At 35.1% G+C, this 21652-nt stretch overlaps 1 protein-coding gene and 1 pseudogene across 3 annotated transcripts; both read right to left on the bottom strand.

Annotated features, from left to right (window-relative positions):
- Positions 1–1200: 1200 nt before the first annotated feature.
- On the bottom strand, positions 1201–6505 carry LOC129517973 (profilin-1-like; annotated as a pseudogene).
- A 10133-nt stretch (positions 6506–16638) lies between these two features.
- On the bottom strand, positions 16639–20672 carry PABPC5 (poly(A) binding protein cytoplasmic 5). 3 transcript variants are annotated; one of them, XM_055338393.1, is made up of 2 exons: positions 20582–20672; positions 16639–20051 (listed from the first exon to the last, which is right to left on the bottom strand). In XM_055338393.1, exon 2 carries the CDS (start codon positions 19938–19940, stop codon positions 18792–18794), a length of 1149 nt encoding a protein of 382 aa, XP_055194368.1. In that variant the 5' UTR covers positions 19941–20051; positions 20582–20672; the 3' UTR covers positions 16639–18791. The 3 variants fall into 3 exon arrangements, with proteins under 3 accessions (XP_055194368.1, XP_055194369.1, XP_055194370.1); XM_055338394.1 differs by having other exon boundaries at positions 16639–20013; XM_055338395.1 differs by having other exon boundaries at positions 16639–19964.
- Positions 20673–21652: the final 980 nt, after the last annotated feature.

The raw sequence follows: 21652 nt of genomic DNA, 5'->3' as shown, positions 1-21652 counted from the left end.
CATCAGGGATATTTGTCTATAATTCTCCTTTTTGGTGGGGTCTTTGTCTGGTTTTGGAATTAAGGTGATGCTGGCCTCATAGAACGAGTTTGGAAGTATTCCATCTCTTTTTGTCTTTCCGAGCAGCTTTAGTAGAATAGGTATGGTTTTTTCTTTAAACGTTTGATAGAATTCCCCAGGGAAGCCATCTGGCCCTGGACATTTGTGTCTTGGGAGGTTTTTGATGACTGCTTCAATTTCCTCCCTGGTTATTGGCCTGTTCAGGTTTTCTATTTCTTCCAGTTCAAGTTTTGGTATTTTGTGGTTTTCCATAAATGAGTCCATTTCTTCTAGATTGCCTAATTTATTGGTGTATAGCTCCTCATAATATGTTTTTAAAATCGTTTGTATTTCCTTAGTGTTGGTAGTGATCTCTCCTTCCTCATTCACAATTTTATTAATGTGAGTCTTCTCTCTCTTCTTTTTAGTAAGGCTGGCTAATGGTTTATCTATGTTATTAATTCTTTCAAAGAACCAACTCCTGGTTTTGTTGATCTGTTCCACATTTCTTCTAGTCTGTATTTCATTGAGTTCTGCTCGAATCTTAACTCACTCTTTTCTTCTGCTGGGTTAGGATCTATTTGCTGTTTTTTCTCTAGTTCCTTTAGGTGCAAGGTTAGCTTTTGTATTTGGGTTCTTTCCAGTTTTTGGATGGCTGCTTGTAGTACGATGTATTTCCCCCTGAGGACTGCTTTTGCTGTATTCCAAAGATTTTGAATGGTTGTACCTTCATTCTCATTAGTTTCCATGAATTAACTCAGTGTTTTTAATTATTACAAATTTATTTTAGTCTTGATTTCCACTTTATGGTGTTTTGGCATCTGATAAAGCTATTTCTCCCACCATATTCTTTTTTCAACTTTATCATGACTATCCTTGACCCTTTGAATTTCTATACAAATTTTTGTTGTTGTTCTTGTTAGAATTTTTTTATTATTATTCTGAGAAAGAACCCCCAAAACAAAAAAAAAATTCCAGCCACACACATGAGTGGTATGGGTAGGGGCATGTGTCCAGCCAGCCGGTCCCAACCCCTAGTCCATGTGGTTTCGGCATTTATAAGGGGTGTGGGGAATGACCCCCTAAAAATGGTGTGTGTGTGTATAAGAAGGAGAGGGGTGCAAAAGTAGTGGGGAGGTGTGGGGTAAGGAAGTGATGACGTCAGTACTGGGAATGCTGCACGTGGGAAGACATTCCATATCATTTCTCGTTGTACATACCACCAGGGACACTTTCTTTGCCCATTAGCAGGACTAGCATCTTGATAGTCATGGTGACAGCGATGCTGATGGTGGACGCTCTACCGGTACTCTTGATATGAAGATCTATGGTAAATACACCATCCTGTAGTAGTGAGACCTGGATAACAAAACAAATGTAGCCTCCAAGTGTTAGCCTATTCATTAAAAAACTTGCCTGGTCTTTGCCAACCAGGGCACCAACCTCTGCTGGTGTGATGTTGGTGAAGGTTTTCTCAGGGACTACGGCCCAGATTGAGGTCCAGTTCTTATAGCTCACAATGGCCTTGTTCTGACAGGTCCTGACTGCTGTGAGGTTGTCCGTGTAGGCTTTCTACCAGCCATGGCACTGATACTGAGGCTGCTCTCAGTGCTGTTTCTGAGGGTGACACAGGCTGGGCTGGGGGCCTCAGACTGGTGGGCAAGGTAAGGGAGAAAGCTCGGAGCACGTTGTGCTGCCTTAGGACCACAGCTCTGCTAGCTGTGCAGCAGCCCTTGCATAACCACTTTTCCCATACAAATTTTAAAATCAGCTCACCCAGTTCTACTTAAGAAAAATTTGTGGAGGTCACCTGGGTAGCTCAGTGGTTGAGTGCCTGCCTTTGGCTCAGGTCCTGATCCTGGGGTCATGGGATCAGGTCCCCACCTGGCTCCCTGCAGGAGAGCCTGCTTCTCCTCCCTGTGCTTATGTCTCTGCCTCTCTCTGTGTGTCTCTCATGAGTAAAGAAACAAAATCTAAAAAAAATATATTGGGAATTTGTGATCATATTTAACCTATAAATCAAATTTGTATAGATAATTTCTTTGAATATTAGGCCTTCTAATCTGTGAATATTGTACATCTCTCATTTATTTATATCTTCTTTAATAATGCATGTTGAATTATTCTAATTTTTCTCTAATATTCTGTTGGTTGTTTTCTACTTAGATGTTTTTGGACTATATAAAATGATACACTTTTAAGTTCATATTTTTGTTTGCATATAGAAAAGACAATAATTTTATATTAAACTTGTATCCAGTACATATCAGAAATCTAGTTTTTATCCTAATAGTTTTCAGATTTTATTTATTTGAGAGAGAAAAAGCACAAGAAGAGGTAGGGGGAGATGGAAGAGAAGGAGAAGCAGACACTCCACTGATCAGGGAGCCAGAAGTGGGACTCATCCCAGGAACCTGGGATCATGACCCAAGGAGAAGGCAGATATGGACCCAACTGAACCACCCAGGTGCCCCTTAATAAGTCTTTTTAAAGATTTTATTTATTTGAGAAAGAGAGAATAAGCAGGAGTGAGGGGCAGTGGGAGAGGGAGAGAGAATCTCAAGCAGTCTCCCCAATGAGTGCAAGCCCCATGAGGGGCTCAATCTCAGACCGTGAGATCATGACCTGAGCCAAAATGAGGAATTCTGCACTTAACTGACTGAGCCACACAGGTACCCTTATCTTAATAGTTTATTTGAAGATTTACTTGAATTTACAGTCTGCAAAATTATATCTTCTGTACATAATAGTTTTATTTATTTCTAGTCATTTTTAGCTATTATTTATTATATATATATAATATATGTATTTATTTATGCTTTACTAAACTATCTAAAACAAATGGTACACTGTCAGATATAAATGGTTATAATAGCATTCTTGACTTCTGATAAAATTGACTTAGAATTAAAAAACTAAAAACAACTAAAACAACTAACAACTAAAAACAATTAAAGACATCTTTAAAAAGATTAATATTAACTGGGAAAACAGTGAGTTCCAAAATAATTAGGTTATGGAAATAGTTTGTGTGATAGCATCAAGTCCATGGCTTATTTCATTACTTTTTTTTAAGAAAAGAGTTTATTTATTCATGAAAGGCACACAGAGAGAGGGGCAAAGACATAGGCAAAGGCAGAAGCAAGCTCCTCGAGGGGAGCCTGATGTGGGACTGGATCCCAGGACCCGGGGATCACACCCTGAGCCAAAGCCAGATGCTCAACCACTGAGCCACCCAGACATTTCCATAACTTGTTTCATTATTGATGGACTCTTTACTAACTCTGAAGTATTTTTACTACTAACTTTATTTTTACTGTTTTGAATTAGCCTCAGTTTTACTTGTGTATGTTAAATTTTCTTAATTTTATATAATACTGAATCTTTTCAAACAGAATTTGGCTTCTTTTTAAATATGAATTTATTTTTTATTGGTGTTCAATTTTCCAACATATAGAATAACACCCAGTGCTCATCCCATCAAGTGCCCCCCTCAGTGCCTGTCACCCAGTCACCCCCACCCCCTGCCCACCTCCCCTTCCACCACCCTTAGTTCGTTTCCCAGAGTTAGGAGTCTCTCATGTTCTGTCTCCCTCCCTGATATTTCCCACTCATTTTTTCTCCTTTCCCCTTTATTCCCTTTCACTGTTTTTTATATTCCCCAAACGAATGAGACCATATCATGTTTGTCCTTTATATTGGTGCATTTTCATAGAATACACTAATGTGGTCTATGTAGATATTCTTGGATGTACATAGGTATATAGCAACATAGTAACAACAGGCTACCTTAGGTAGGCTTCCTTAGTCATCAAGAATGATTTAATGTTCTGGAGGATATATATAGGGATATATAAGTATTCAGAAGAGCAGGGCTTGGAAATTCCTTCAGGATGAAATTGTAGTCACAGATGGATTTCTGTTCTGATCATCTGTCCAACACTAATACTGTAAGATAGGGGAAAGAAAAGAAAAACCTCACTGTATAAAGTTTTAATTTCTGAAAGTATGACAATTTTGAGAAGGGCATATAGACTTAGCATTTGATTTGAGTACATATGCAAATTATTTAGATAGTTCCTTATCTCCCTATGAGAGTAATTTTATAGTGGGACTTTCTAGCCCATACTTAATATTGGGACAGTGAAGATGATTTGGCATGTACCAAAGACAAAAATACATAGATTCAAGTTTACTGGTGTAGGTTTAAACTTGAGAAAAAAATATACATGCATTATTGGTCATACTCACATTTTTGTGAATACTATTCCTCAGTTGCTGAAGGATAATTATCTCCTTCCTCTAAATGACTCAAGGTTTTTGCTAATAGATAAGAGAAACGATATTGTAGTTTTAAATGGTTCAAGGAGCTAAAAGCACTGTGATTGATTTATCCTAGGCTACAACTTAACAAAAAATCTGAATTTAATTATACACTGTGTTTGTTGTCAAACACACTATCAAGAGAGAATGAATGATCTACAGGGCAAGACTACATACATGCTATCATGGTTAGTGATTAAAAAATGCATTATATTTAATTTTTTAAATATAAAAGGAAACTTGGAGATGTGCTTTTCAAAAAAAAAAATTAAGACTTTATTCACGAGAGATACAGAGAGAGAGAGAGGCAGACACATAGACAGAGGCAGGAGAAGTAGGCTCCATGCAGGGAACCCGATGTGGGACTCCATCTCAGGACTCTGGGATCATGCCCTGAGCTGAAAGCATCCCAATGCTTTTCAAAATTAAAGGGGGAAAAGATTGCCAGTAGTTTACATTTACTGAAGTGATTTTCCCTATCACTAATAAAAATTTGAGAATAGGGAATATATAAATAAAATCTTTAAAAATTTTGAGAGAATATAGTTTAGAAATAGACATATACAGATGAAAGAAAAGAAAAATGATGTGTCCTGTTACTTAACTACTAAACTTTCCTTTAGATAGATTAAAAGTAATTGCCAAAGTATTACGCTTAATTTGCAGCAAATATAACTTTTTTCTCAGTTTTTGCCATTCCTATAAATAGATTCAGTACATGTTGTACTATGAGTAGTTGCTCTGTTGGTTAAACAATTCATTTTAGAAGTAACTGTAGATACCTATTGAGACTAACATCTACATTAGCATTATTCTCAAGTGTCTTTATGCTATTTGATTTTTGAGACAGATTATATAAAATATGTTTCCTTTCATATTGTGTGAAAACAAACTATTTCTTTCAATAATGGTTTTTCCGTGACACTTCTATTCTGTTCCAAATACACTTAATTTGGTAAAGCCTTTAATTTTTCACTTCTTTTCATTTGCGGATATATGTTGGTAAATGCTGAAGCTATATAAGGAAGTCAGAAAATATTGGTAATTATCCCTACTCCTATAACTGGTTCAAGTGTTGCACTAACTTTCACTAGACAACTGTGATAATCCTCCCTCTTCCCAAACACAAACACATATAAATATACACACACCCACACAGCCATACACACACCCACATGCATGTGTGCACAAACATGATTATTTGGCCTAAATAAACAAATAGATATTTGGTATAATTTGGTTGCCAACATAGAAGAAAGTTTAAGATCAAAGTAAAGCTATGAATTCTAGGTTGGTGGATGATAATTTCATTTGACTCTCTCCCTCTTTTCTGGATATTATCCTCCATTCTTTTTTTTTTTAGATTTTATTTATTTATTCATGACAGACAGACACACACACAGAGAGAGAGAGAGAGAGAGAGAGAGACAGAGGCAGAGACAGGCAGAGAGAGAAGCAGGCTCCATGCAGGAAGCCCGACGTGGGACTCGATCCTGGGTCCCCAAGATCACACCCCGGCTGAAGGCGGCACTAAACCACTGGGCCACAGGGGCTGCCCCCTCCATTTCTAATAATAATAATAATAATAATAATAATAATAATAGAAACAGTATGTGTGTTTTCAATAGCTCAGTTAACAAATAGGTACTGCACACCTTCTATGATCTCACCTCTGTTGTAGATGTAGCTATGTGAGAAAAGCAAATAAGAGAAGGGCATATTTGAAGAAAAGTGAGCTTTTCTAGCATACAATAGTTAAACTTGCTAACATAAAGGAAATTTTTCTTGGAGATTTTGTTGTGGTATAAAATTGGGGTGTTCTCTTTGCTCTAGGAGAATGATGAGACGTGGAAATTACGCCAGAGATCTTTAATGAGGGATTGAAAATAAAATTTTCCAGCCTAAAGGAGGAACTGTACATACAGGAGTTTTAGAATGGTAATCACTTGCTCAAAAGCAAATTTCCAAAATAGTTTTTAAAAAGCTTGATAAAATTAAACCTTGATTAGCAATAATTGAGAATGCTCGTTTTAACTGTAACCTCACTAACATTGACTTATTTTTTCAGTGTTACTAATTTGATATGTGAAAATGGTATCTCAGTAAATTTGCATTTCTTAATAGTTACCTTGTATATTGTCATCTTTGCTGTACAATTGTTAGTTGCCTTTTTCTTTTAAAATGATCTGTATATTTTCTCCAAAACTACTTTTGCCCACATGCTCTTGTATTGATTTGTGTGATTTCCTTACACAGAATAAAAAATTATAACCGTTGATCTATCATAATTGGTGTGGATATTTCCATTTCTAGTTGCTTTTCAATTTTCACTTGGCTAAAAGAAATATAAGAATAAAATATTAATCTAGACAAAGTTATTGAGCTTTTTTATTTATTCCATTATATTTAAAGAATTTTTAAAGTTCACCAATTTTATCCACTATAGAACCATATCTACTCATTAAATAAAATTTGTAATATCCAAAAAATAAAAAAGTTAAAAAAAGACCACATTGTTCCAATTTTCAGATAGCCTCAAGTGTACTATAAATATTTTGTTGAATTTCTTTCCATTACTTTTTTTGAACTCTGGGGAACGGTTTTCATGTTGCTGTTGCTTGGTTATTAGCAAAATGCATTCTTCTTTATGATATAATCATCACTATTTCTTATCATGTACCATTCTATCAAGTCATGCAGTTCATTTATTAAACAAATATTTGTTTACTGTCATTACATATCGGTCACTCTTTTAGGCATTGTAATGCCTTTAGTGGAAGTGGGGTGAGAAACAACAATGGAATAAACATATTATATATTTTTACATGCTGTGAAGAAAAAATAAAGTAGGTTAAGCAAGAGGAATAAAGACTTAAGGAAGGAGGTGGGTTTCACAATTATATACAGAGGGGTGAGAAAAGGCCTTTCTTATAGTGCTTTTTATTTGTGCTATTTTAATTGATACTTGAATAAATTGATAGAATAAGCTTTGCAAATATCTGGATAGAGAGCTCCAGGTGAAGGGACGGAGCAAGAACAAATGAACTGACATAGGAATGAGCTTGATATTTCTAAGAATACTGAAGTGACGGTGAGTGGTAGAGATGTGAGAGAGGGGAAGAAGAATAAGATATTTCAACAGCAAGGTAAGGTCTTGGTAAGAAGTTTGAACTTCACTGAGTGTAAGAGGAATGGCCATTGGACATTGAGAGCAAGGAAGTTACATAATCCAATTTATATTTATAAGGAATCACTCAATCAGTTTTTTAAAAATATTTTATTTATTTATTCATGAAAGACATACAGAGAGAGAGGCAGAGGCACAGGCAGAGGTAGAAGCTGGCTCCATGCAGGGAGGCCGATGTGGGACTCGATTCCAGGACCCCAGAATCATGCCCTGAGCCAAAGGCAGATGCTCAATCACTGAGCCACCTAGGCATCCCTCACTCAATCAGTTTTGTGGAGAATATAGTAAGAAATGGATAAGAGCAGGAAGATCTGTTAGGAGATTGATGAAATAATCTATGTGGGAGATGATGGTTATTCAGACTAAGCCATTGGCAATAAAAAAGTGTTAAGGCATAAGATTTTGAGTATATTTTCAAGACTTATCCATCATAATTTCCTGACATATTGAATGTGGGATGTGAGAAAAAGAAGAGAGTTAAGAATTACTCCAAGGTATTTGGCCAAAAAAAAACACCAAGGAAAGAGCTGCTACTTACTGAGATGAAGAAGATACAAGGAGGAACAGAGTTAGAGCGTAAGGAGATTGAGTTTAGTTATTATAAAATTTTTGTAATAATAGTTTAAATAGTTTTCCTTTATTAAAGATATTCTACTTTAGTTATAAACTATTTAGAAAATATAAATAATGAAAAGATCCACAAAAATCACTTCTAATTTTATTAACAAAGAAAATTGCTTCTTTTCTTTTTTTTTTTTAAAGATTTTATTTATTTATTCATGAGGGGAGCAGAAAGAGAGGCAAGGACATAGGCAGAGGGAGAAGCAGGCTCCCTGTAGGGAGCCTGATGCAGGACTAGACCCTAAGACACAGGGATCACGCCCTGAGCCAAAGGCAGACACTCAAACACTGAAAATGTTTTGATGTAACTGTATAGTCTTTACACACACACACACACACGCACACACACATACACACACACAAATATGAACACAATATATACATTCACACATTGTTTATGTATATAACATTTTTCTTACTAAAATGGGATGCTTTTCATGGGCTGATCATTTCAGATACTTAACATCTAGCATTTGTTTAGATGTTTTTTCCTATCCAGACATTTGGGGAAAAGATGAGCCACTTGTTCTATGTTCTAGCACTTTTTTGATTTGACTATTGTCATTACTGTTTACTTCTTTAACTTAATTTGTAACTTATTTTACTGAATTATATCAGTTAATAAGTTTTTATATCTTGCTTATTCCAAGTAGCTAACCTTGGGAAATACTTTCTAAGCCAAATTATCTAGATGAGTGTTTCTAGTTCAGGAATTGAAAAACTATAACTCACAGAACAAATCTGGGATGCCACCTTTTTTTATATGGCCTGCAAGCTAAAAAAGGCTTTTAATAGATGAACATACTTACAATTGATTTGATGATTGAAAACACAACTTTGAACCTTAATTAGGCTAAATGTAATCCCCTAAATTCTTTTCATTAGAATTATATTACCAAAAAATGCTCTTGAATATTTTCATCATTATATTTTGAATTGTGTCCATTTTAAAATGTGTGGGAATTTGTTTTTTTCTTTTTATATAAGTATGCACATGATATCCTTGATGTTACTTCTTTTTGTCCCCCAAAGGCTCTAATAATTACTATCCATCTGGCCTTAACAGAAAAAAATGTTTGCTGGCTCCTGCTCTAGATTTTTATAAGAGTGCATAAGAATAAACCAGAGGCTATGAGAAAAATGCAGATTTTTGTTTTTCACCCTATCTTCATCCTACCTTTCACCACACTGCTACATCTATTTTAATTCAGTAAGCCAAAGGTGAGTGCTAGGAATCTCAATTTAAACAAACATCCCAGGTAATTCTTATACACTCTGAAACAAATTTTTAAAAACACAGAATTCCAATTTGCACTGAGCAAATTTCAATATGCCTTTGAGCTACATTTTGGCCTATACTTCACCACTGTCATGCTGGTAAAAATCAGTCCATTGTAAAGATCTCATTGGAATGGCTTGCCACAGGAACTACATCTGCCTATAATTCTCTCCACCTATCATCATTTTTGCAGTCATTTTTCCTTGGAATACAGCACTGCTAGGGTATCAAAACATTGTTTGTGGTCTAGGAGGTCTGTAACTCTTAATTTGAACCCCTATGATAGGGATAGATAGATGTGTTATTATTCCTGGGTTCCATACAACTGTTATTATCTCCTTTTTTATTCCCCCTCTTTATTATTGTTTACGTATGTATGTATTCATAAATCCATCCATCCATCCATCCAATTTTCCTATAAACACAAGATTTTAAAAAGAATTAAAAATAAACACAAGATTTTAATTTTGCTGGAATTAGTGGCACTTCCCATCCCAAAACCATGCAAATCTTGAATTTTTGATAAGAATGACATACAATTTGTTTCATAGTAAATTTAGAAATCTACCAATGCACCTGGGAAAGACCAAATGTTGTGACATTTGAGTACAAACAACAAAATATAAGGAGCTTTAAAAAAATCAAAACAGTACAGAACATTCCGGAGTCATTGTTAGAATTTATTGCTGGAATATCTTAATAAGAATTCTGAGAAGTCCTGAAGCTTTTAGGTAGTACATGTGAAAATCAGAAAGGAAGAAATAATTTATCTTTTGAGTCAAATTTAAGCATTAAGCCTTAACTCCTCTTAATGACGTTTATGCAGGTTGCCTCAAGTTCCCATTTCTAAGAACCAAACCTTTCCTCTTTTCTCTACATTCTCAATATTTTCATTGCTTTTTCTTGTTTATACTAATGGTGCATCAGAGCAATATGGCTTCCCTCTCTGAGTAGATGTGAAGGATTTTCATGTCTTTTTTGCCTTTTTGAGTCCAATATTTTTGCATATTTTTTACGAAATTCTCTCTCTGGAGACAATGTATTAATTAGTATTAATTTATTGCTTGTGTATCAAAATATGTGTATTCAATTTATCTGAAATTATTCTCTTTTAATTCACGAATTCCTAATACTGACTAAAATTATTTAATATAGTGTTCTTAGTTATTCAATGAGCTTTAAATTTGTTTTTTAAGGACAAATTCTATATTGTTCCAAGTACTTAACATTTTCAACTTCATTCAGAAACCCGATAGATTGCCTTTACACATTAAGCAAGATAAACAGTTCTACCAGATAATATTCTAAAAATGTATGATCCCATGGGGTGCCTGGCTGGCTCAGTTGGTGGAGTGTGAGACTCTTGATCTCAAGGTTGTGAGTTCAAGTCCCAAAGTTGGGGGAAAAAAATCTAAAAAAAAAAATTAAAAAAGGAAAAGAAAAATTATGATCCCAGTGAATTAAAACACAATTCTTATAGCCCTAAATTCTTGGCCCCAGATTAGAGATACAATTTGAAACACGCAATTACTTATAGGAAAATGCAACCTAAATGATTTCTATGATGAAACTTGCTGTTAAGGAAAAGTTGTGATACTGTTTTCCAGTTTATATTTCACCTCAGAATATTTTAGGAGACATATTTATCCCTGAGCATTAAAATAGATTACATAATATGCATCTCTCATGTCCTAAAAATTAAAAAATAGTCCAAATGAGCCAATGGCCTAAGAAAATAATTTTGTCTGAATAAAACTGGTTTTTTTTGAGACTAAAGTAGGAGAAATAGTCCATACTTGTTTTTCTATCATCACAGTTTATTTCACTTATATTAAAATATAATAGAAGTTTCAGAAAACTTTATCTTCCTATATACTTTTTGCTCTTTGAGAGTTTACATTATTGTCATATGTCTCCATAAAACAACTAAGGGCTTCATATAGTTCATGTTCATTTCCTAAACTGCCACTTCAGAAAAATTGGTTTGTGTCCCTTAGCATTATTTCTTGTTATGCTTGGAATTTTGCTTTCAGATCTCAAAATTTTTACCACATTAGCAATATATAGTTCTAGTTGTATTACCCAGTCTTTGGTACTCAGATGATCTAGATCATGTATACATTATGAAATGACAATTCCAAACAGAGCCCATAGCTTTGATGTTGGTTTAATTAGGATCATTTTGATATTTACATTTCTTTAAAAAAGAATATCTTCACCTAGATACATTAATCCATATATAAACAGTACATGTCCTACCATCTACTGTGGCTTACATTCAAGTCCTGAAATTTTGTTTCAATCAAGTGGTACAATATCACATGCACACACATCTATTAGACATTTTTGAGGTAATGTTTAGACAAAGTATGTAAACTAAAAATGCCTTATAAAATCTTCTGTGTTCTGTAAAGGATGAAGTTAAGAGTAGGTAATGGAGGTGAGAGAATAGAGAGAAGCCGATTAGCACTGATGATTTTTTTAAAGATATTCACTTACAAATGAAATGTTCCTAAGGGTTACTATTACTTTAGTAGTCAAATCAATGTTAAGAATAATCATACAGGGACACTTGGGTGGCACAGTTGATTAAGCATCTAACTCTTGGTTTTGGCTCAGGTCATGATCTCAGGGTCATGAGACTGAGTCCCCATGGGGCTCCACACTCAGCTCAGAGTCTGATTGAGATTCTCTTCCTCTCCTTCTGCCCTTCACAATTGTATTCTCTCTGTCTCTCTCTCTAAAATAAACAAATAAATAAACAAATCTTTAAAAAAAGGAACCATAGAAACTAAATGAAAACTATTCATGATGCTTCACCTTAAAATAGATATCAAGCTAGGCAGATATTTCCTGCCTTTACTCTTAAATGTTTATAACATTTAAATTACTCTTTATTTATGTATGTCCCTCTTTAAATTGTTCTTTGTTAAATTTACAAGCCTCATATATTAAAAAAATCTTTAATGAATAGAGAAATGTATTCATCATCTTGACTTTCATTACTTTGTCATTATTCCTACCATAATATAATAAATCTTCCCTTCATCACAAAAAGTATCTATTTACTCCTTTATTTAGGGAAACTAACATATGATATTTCTCTGCAATAAAATCAATTAGGGATATATTTTCTATTTCCTAAAGCACTGGAGAAGAAAAGCTTGCAAATTCTGTTTGTTCTATTCAGGGACGTAGTCTGCCCCAAATCCTCAGAAAGGTGATTTAAAACAAAGGAAATAACAGATGTTGGCAAGAATGTGGAGAAAGGGGAACCCTCTTACACTTTAGTAGGAATGCAAACTCGTGCAGACACTAGAAAACAGTATGGAGTTTCCTCAAAAAGTTAAAAATGGAACTACTCTATGATCTAGCAATTGCACTAGTAGGTATTTACCCAAGGATACAAAAATACTGATTTGAAGGGACACATGTACGTAATGTGTAATGTTTATAGCAGCATTATCAACAATAACCAAGTTATGGAAAGAGCCCAAATGTCCATCAAGTAATGAATGGATAAAGAAGAAGTGTTATATATACATACAATGGAATATTACTCAGCCATCAAAATCAATGAAATCTTGCCATTTTCAATGATGTAGGTGGTGCTAGAAAGTATTATGCTAAGTGAAATAAGCCAGAGAAAGACAACTACCATATGATTTAACTCACATGTGGAACTTAAGAAACAAAACAGATGAACATAAGAGGAAAAAAGAGAATCAAACCACACAACAGACTCTTAACTATAGAGAACAAACTGTGGGTAGCTGGAAGGGAGATGAGCAGTGAGATGGGTTAAATGGGTGTTGGGTATTAAGGAGGGCACTTGCTTTGATGAGCACTGGGTATTATATGTGTGTGATGAATCACTAAATTCTCTCTGAAACTAAAATTACACTATATGTTAAATAACTGGAATTTAAATAAAAACTTGAAACAAAAAAATAAGAGTTATTTGCACCCAAAGAAAATGAAAATGCTAGTTCCAAAAGATAAATGCACTCTATATTTATTTCAGCATTATTTATAATACCCAAGATATGGAAGCAACCCAGGTGTCCATCAATATATGAATGGATAAAGATGTGGTATATATACACAACAGAATATTACTCAGTCATAAAAATAACGAGACCTTGCCTTTTGCAACAAAAGGCATGAACCTAGAGAGTATTACACTAAGTGAAGTAAATCAGACAAATACCATATGATTTCACTTATCTGTGGAATCTATAAAAAAAACCCAAACAAATAAAAAAACAAATGCACTATTAAATACAGAGAACTAACTGGTGGTTGCCAGAGGGGATATGGGTAAATAGATGAAGGGGATTAAGAGCTACAAACTGCCAGTTATAAAGTAAGTCCTGAAGATGAAAAGTACAGCATAGGGAATATAGTCAATAATATTGTAATAACATTGTTCCATGACAGATGGTGACTGCACTTACCATGGTGAGCACTGAGTAATGTACAAAATTGTTGAATCAATGTTGTGCACCTGAAACTAATATAATTGGTATGTCAATTTTACTTAAAAAAGGAGTCATTTGCCATCTTCTTTAAATTTGCTTAAAATTAATTTTTAAATGATCCTAAATATTGATTTAAAAAGTTCTTGATTTTCCAAAAATGTAATTTACACTTTTGGACGTTTTAAATCAATCTCAAAACTTGTAAAATTATTTATTTTACATTATAGAAGGCTTATTTTTATGCAGAAGATGCCAACATCTGATATTCCCCTTACTGGTTCTAAAACAAAGAAACTAATTTACTCTGAGACAGCCGTGACATATAACATCATCACTCATCTCTTTTCTTGCAAGTCTCTCTAAAGAACTATTTTTTAATTAAATAAAATAAAAAGACTGCAAACTTTTGTTGAAAAATTGAATGAAAGCACTGATCATTTTTGATTGCCAAATGGGAAATCTTTTAAATTAGACTGACTTTTGAGGGTGAAAGTACATGAGGTTAGCTTTTTTTTTTTAAGTTTCATAGTAATTATATTTTCAACATTTGTACATTGAGTTAGGTTTTCTCAGATTTCCAATGGTAGCTAGATTGTTTCTAACTACCGACCCTGATCCTTTGGAGCCAAGTGGAATACATTAACTCTCTTGAAGCTCCAAGAAACCATTTGTTAAGTCATACTTCATGGAAAGTAACATCCTAAAATATGTAAGAAAGAATTAATTTCACATACATATGCATTAGTCTTTCAGGGATTATTGTGATCAATTGATTTAATATAGGAGCAAGGCTTTGTGGAATAGTTTTGGTCTTGAAGCAACATCCCATTAATTGATTCAAAAACTGTTTCTCTACCAATAGATTTTCTTTTGAGTTATGCCGATTACTGGAAGCTATAAGATAAACTCATCAATCAATTGTTGAACAATAATGAAAAAGAAATGATAAGTAAAAAAGTATTGATAACAACTTAATGGTATAAACACTAGTCTATGTCACCAGTAACACTATATTAGAAGTCCCAATCTACGTAACGAATCAGATCTCAATTGTTTCTTCATGGGATGAAATTTAATAAAAACAGTTTATTCTATAATAATTCATTTCTCTTGTGAAATTCTGAGAAGAGAATTGAAACCCAAACAAATGGAAGGATAATTCAACAGGTAATCATGGGATGCCAATTGTATTTTTGATATTACTGTAGGTGCTGGGAATGCATGTATCATCTATACTCAGTCATTTATTCATACATTTCTAAATATTCCCTTAAGTTCATCCATCTCTTTATAGGTAGGATGGTATTCACACCATTCTTGAATATTCCCTTAAAGACATAGTTATTATTAGTTATTTTTCTCTTGTTCTGAAAATATCTTGCACATGTAACATTTTACTTTCCCCCTTAACCACAGATACAACCCAAAAGGCATCAGTATGTATGAAGTTTTCTGTACAGAAAAGTCTCACCAAAACAACCTTTAATATGATGGTTTACAATAGCAAAGCAACATTCTTTTTTTAAGATGTATTTATTTTAAAGAGAGAAAGAAAGAGAGAGAGAGCAGGGGGGGGGAATGAAGAGGGAGAGAGAAAGTTAAGCAGACTCTGCCCTGAGCACAGAGCCCAGGGCAGGGTTCTATCCCAGGATCCTGAGATCATGACTTGAGCCAAAACCAGGAGTTGGATACTCAAGCTACTGCTCCACCCAGGCAACCCACAAAGCAATATCCTTAATTTTCTTCTCCCTGGGCATATTTGAAGTTTGTACAGTGACTTTTTTTGAAAAGCTAGAAAAAAAAGGAAGAACAACAAACAAAACTTGTGTTAAACAGTCCATTCTTAAGTTTACCATAACCACTGATAGTATTGTTTATTAATTTTTACTAATTATCTTGTTCTAGGGACGCCTGGGTGGCTCAGCAGTTGAGCACCTGCCTTTGGCCCACCATGTGATCCTGGAGTCCCGAGATCGAGTCCCACATCGGGCTCCCTGCATGGAGCCTGCTTCTCCCTCTGCCTATGTCTGCCTCTCTCTTTCTGTGTGCCTCATGAATAAATAAATAAAATCTAAAAAAATTATTATCTTGTGCTAGGAAATGAACAATATCCTATTTTTAATGCCTTTTCACCAATTTAAGCTGTTTAGTTGTCTTGTTCACCCTTGGAAGCTTTAATTTAGTCTATTAAATGTAGTTAAAAACAAAAAGAATGAGATTGGAAAGCTGCCTAAGTGTTTGTGTTCAAATAGAGATTATCTTTCCTTTATCTTTTTCTCCTTTTTACCAACTAAATTTAGAGTTTTTAAACTATTTTTCAGTGTCCTAACATGTATGTTTTATCTGTACCTGGGCATATTTTAATTACTTCTTTATACTGGCTAACTTTTTGAAAATAGTAATTATTTAAATACTTAAATAATTTCCCAAAATGTATTGAATGATTATACTTGAAGATTTTACCTTCTAGTAATTTTTCATGATTTATACTGAATCAAAACATTTGTAAATGTTTTAACACTAACACTTCAAGTTTATAAATTTAAATAAAAACTGGTAATGTGTAAAAAGGAATAGAAAGTGCATATAGTAAATAGTTACCAAAGTAACTATTTCACATTTATTGCAGTTTGCATTGTTTTCATATATTTTAATGATAATGCTATAAAACAAGTGGGATCAGAAAATACGAAAAAATAGTGTTTACTTTTACTTTTGTGAGTTTCAGTAAAGGATATATCTTGAATGATTTTTTCAGAATTTTGACACATATATCAATATAATGTGCATTTTAATTTTTCTAGTAGACTTAAGCTTTTACATGCTGTATATACTTTTTCTCAAGCTCCTATAACTCATACTGTTTTAAGCCATCACAGCATTGTTTACAGATGTAGAAAACATTGTAAAGCATATAAGTCTTATTCGATAATGCATTACTTATATAATCTATAGTACATCCACACAATAGAATACTGTGCAGTCACTAAAATGATGATACAGATTGATATTTATTGACATAAATACAAAAAATGATTATGTTTTAGTTTAAAATTTAACAAAACACAGTACATAAGTGTTTTATTTGTTTGTAAAACAGTGTGTGTATACAGAGGAGAAAAGGCATGGGAGTATATGTACACACAGAAAACATTAATAGTGGTGATCTCTGAACTGTGGGAATTTTGCTTTTTTATAAATGTCTGCATTGTGTACATTTTTTTAAAGCAATGATCATGTATTATGTATATGATCAATAAAAACAGTGATTTCCATTTGAAAATATTTTATAATGAATATAAGTGTAATTTGTAGGTACACAATTACACCAAAACAGCTTTTTCTCATTATTTTATGGGCAAATAGCTAACAAAAGCATTAACAAAATTATTTATTTATATTGAATTATGTGTGTAATCTAAAATTTCTATATAACATAATAAAAGCCAATTAAGAATAGAGACAATACATTTTCTATGGTTGGATCTGTGATATGAAAAAATCGTATTTTAAAAAGTAATTATTGACATTTTACATAAATTAAATAATTATTTCTCTACTTCCAAAAAGGATTTGAACAAACACATATTAAATGAGAGGCAACCTAAAGAAAACATAAAACTAAGTATAATACGGATGGAAGGTAGATGGTGGGGAAAAGTGGGGACTAGAAGTAAAATATGGAAAATTTGTAATCTAGAAATTACAGGCTAAATAATGTAACTGCAATATAGAACACAACATTTTGTCACAACTTCCAAGCAGCCAGACATAAAGAGAACCATACTGAATTAATAGCTTTCATATAATAGATGGAAGCATGTGATTTAATCAAGAGAGACAAGCTTTTCCTTAATTTTGATACAGATGTGAATATTATCACATGGATGTATTAAAAATTTACAAGAGATAATGACAAGCTTAGTAGAAGATATTCTTCAAATTAGTTTTCCAACATCACTATATGGATGATTTATCCTTTATATTGACAGTTTATGGAGACTGAGGTAAGATTTTAAAATTATCTATAAGTAAAGACAATTCACTGCAGTTATTCATCTTTTTCATTAATTTAACATGACCCATCTCTACTACTAAGGAGTTAGAAAAATGAGTGGCAAGAATGCTCCTTGGACTGTCCTAATATATTAAATCTCTCAGGAAATATCTTTAAGATGAAACTCATCTTTTTAATAATGCTTAAAGTGTTAATTTCCTAAGGTACTGATTGAGAAAACACCAATATGTTTATTTCTCTGGGCATGAAGTTAAGAAAACTTCCAACACTTAGTCAAAGCCACTGTCAACTTTGTGGTATGCCCACAATATGTTAGTAAAGGGGAAAAAATGTATAAATAAAGAAACTCACATTTCCTTAAAATAACATTCATTTTAAATAATAAAGTAAAATTATGCACAAATGTTAATTGGATCGCATACATTTTCCCCTGCTATATTGATTTCTCACAAAGCAAATTAGAAGTTTTCTGTGTGATACATTCAGAAATCAGGTCCATTTTGAGAATATTTTCATTGAAGCAATTACATTTAGTATTATAATTGAAATAAGGAACTCTACTCAATTACCTTACCTGGACTGATTTGGGGGGGGGGAGGTATGTGGAGGGATGAATTTTATTCTACATATTCCTAAGGATATTTTATCAAAAAATAGTACAAAATGACAGTTTCACAATTAGAAATTATGTTCTTCACTAAAATGAACAAAGTTTTCTAGTTTGTTTTCTCAAAAGAAAATATTCACTTAAAAAAAACTGGCATAAAATAACCTCTTATCACAAAATAGCCCAAACTAAGTAGGCACCAGCTTAAGGATGAAACAAATTGAGCATTCTTATTCTCACCACCTGCACCTGGCCTGGCCCAGGGTGACGTGCAGGGGCTTGGAGCCCACTGTGCGACCATTCATCTCATCCACTGCTTTTGTAGCATCTTCAAAAGAGGAGAAGCAGACAACACCAAACCCTTTGCTTTGCCCTACTTCCACCATCACTTTGGCCCGGCTAATTGATCCAAAGGAAGAAAATTCCTCCTTCAGTTTTTCATCATCGATGGTCTCATCCAGGTTCTTAATATAAATAGGCACCCCAGGAGGCCGACTTTTTTCTTTTAATCTCAGCCGTTCAAATCTTCGTCTTAACTCAGCCAATCGTTCAATTTTCTTCTGTGCTCGCCCTACATATAGAACTTTCCCATTGATGGACTTTCCATGCAGGTCTAACACAGCCTTTTGGGCAGCCTCGTGTGTCTCATACCTCACAAAGCCAAAGCCCTTTGATTTCCCACTGGCATCTCTTATTACCTTAACACTCTCAGTTGGCCCATATCCACTAAATATTTCCTTCAGTTTTTCATCATCCATGTCATCTCCAAAGTTTTTAACAAAAACATTGGTGAAAGTTGCTCTATCCCTGGTTCTGACTTCAGCTGCTCGCTCTTCTGGGAATTTGAATCTGCCAACATACACCTGGCGATTGTTAAGCCGCACTCCATTCATGTGCCAGATGGCTCTATTGGCAGCAGCCAGGCTGTCAAAGTGCACATAGGCATAACCCTTGGAGCCATTGTCATCGCATACGACTTTGCAGGAAAGAATGTTCCCAAAAGCAGAAAATAAATAAAAAAGGGCCCTATTGTCTATGGATTTGTCCAGGTTTTTAATGAATATATTTCCAACTCCAGACTTTCTTAAGCGGTCATCTGGCTGAGACCACATGAGGCGGAAAGGTTTGCCATTAATCAAATCAAAATTCATGGTATTCAGGGCCCACTCAGCATCTGCAGGAAAGCGAAAGTTAACATAGCCATAGCCCAGGGGACTGCGGGTCACTGGGTCACGGCAGATTCGGGTGAAGCGCAGAGGGCCAGCAGGCCTGAACTTTTTATATAGCATGTCCTCCGTGACATCTGGGTCCAAGTCACCCACGTACAGGGCAGCCTTTAGGTACTTCTTTTTCTTGCCAGCAGGGTTAGGCTCTCCACTTCCCATCTTTCTGAGTACAGGGAGGTGGCTCTCTTGGGAGAGAAAAAAGGCCGATTTCTCTAAGCTATGGGCCAAGCAGCTGTTCACAAACAGAAGAAAGCCAAGGAGAAGGAAGCTCTGAGAAAATGAAGTTCAGAAACAGCTGGTCAGCAGGCTCAGAACAAACACATCAGACAAAAATGCATCCCAATAACAAATCTGTTCTACCTAAGGGAACTTCTAATTTAAGATTTAAAATCTGTTTCGAAAGCCAGTAGTAAAGAAATTTCCTGTTCCCCATTTAATTGTAAGAAATCATCAAGCAGCTGGCTGGCACCCCACATCCAGCATTGCCGACAGAGGCCTGGAGACCTGTTTTCTGCATTAACATAGGCCTCGACCTCCTGTTGGCTTAAAATTCTATTAACATGGGCAGGGGCCAACCGTGTATTCCTCCGCCGGCTGCTCGGCCGGTCTCAGGCGGGCTCGCAGCTAACTAAGGCCGCTAAACACACTCAGCGTCAGCGAAAGGGCAGACTAAACACTTGGTGCGCTGGGGCCGGAAGGCAGGCTGCAGACGGCGGATCAGACAGAGAAACAGACAGACAGACACACGCGCTGGGGACGGGAGACCGCCCAGATACCCCAGATGCCCACCGGGTACGGACCGAGAGACGCGCGGTAATTTCGGCAGTCTGAGACTCGCGGCAGGTCCGGAGGGACTGACTGGCAGACACGCACTGGGTCAGCTCAGGCGGGAGGCGGTTCCGGACAGATGCGGGGCGGAGTCAGAGGAGAAGGGCAGATGCGCAGCGGGCGGGCAGAGCGGGGACCGTGGACGTGGATTGCTCTTCGCAGGACAAACCGACCCAAGGACGAAAACCATTTAGCCTGTGGTTGGGCGGGCGGGGCGTGAGGAAACCCGGAACCCTGATAAGTAACTTCCCACTTCCCGCTCCCTCTGTGCCAAGATTCTTTAAAAAAAAAAAAAAAAATGTTTTTCATATTTTTATTTTAAAACTTTGCTTTATTATCTTAACATTATATGTTCTCATACATTTGGGGAATATAAATAATAGTGAAAGGGAATAGAAGGGAAGGGAGAAGAAATGGGTAGGAAATATCAGAAAGGGAGACAGAACATAAAGATTTCTAACTCTGGGAAAGGAACTAGGGGTGCTGGAAGGGGAGGAGGCCGGGGGGTGGGGGTGAATGGGTGACGGGCAGTGAGGGGGGCACTCGATGGGATGAGCACTGGGTGTTATTCTGTATGTTGGTAAATTGAACACCAATAAAAAAATAAATTTATTATAAAAAATATTAATTTTAGACTGCTGATCCCAAAATCAAAGCAGGAGGTAATCACCTAGGCAGAAATAACTCTCATACTTTTTTTTAATATAAAAAATAATTCGCTATACCATTTCTGCTTAGGAAATAAGATATAGGGTTGCATACTTTCCTGAGTTAATTATAAAAATTGAGAATTGACAGCTGTACTGGATTCCCATTACAGTACTAAATGATCACAGAGTCGAATAAAATGCAGGACTATGTTGTGTTTGGCCTCTATCCTTACTCCATTAAACTCCAACATAAAGATCACATTATCTCCAGGTAGTAGGCAGAATTCTTTTCATTGCTCCAGCAATAATTAAGATTTTAATGACCAGGGAGTCATAAAATGGCTTTTTGTGATACGTTGTGCCACAAAACGTTGAAAATGTGCTGTCTCCATA

Source organism: Nyctereutes procyonoides, unplaced genomic scaffold (genome assembly GCF_905146905.1).
Source record: "Nyctereutes procyonoides isolate TBG_1078 unplaced genomic scaffold, NYPRO_anot_genome, whole genome shotgun sequence".
NCBI classification, from domain to species: domain Eukaryota; kingdom Metazoa; phylum Chordata; class Mammalia; order Carnivora; family Canidae; genus Nyctereutes; species Nyctereutes procyonoides.
This window is presented reverse-complemented; position numbering and strand designations above follow the sequence as displayed.

Excerpts from the sequence above, each read along its gene's own strand:
- PABPC5 (XM_055338393.1), bottom strand. The coding sequence starts at position 19,940 with ATGGGAAGTGGAGAGCCTAACCCTGCTGGCAAGAAAAAGAAGTACCTA.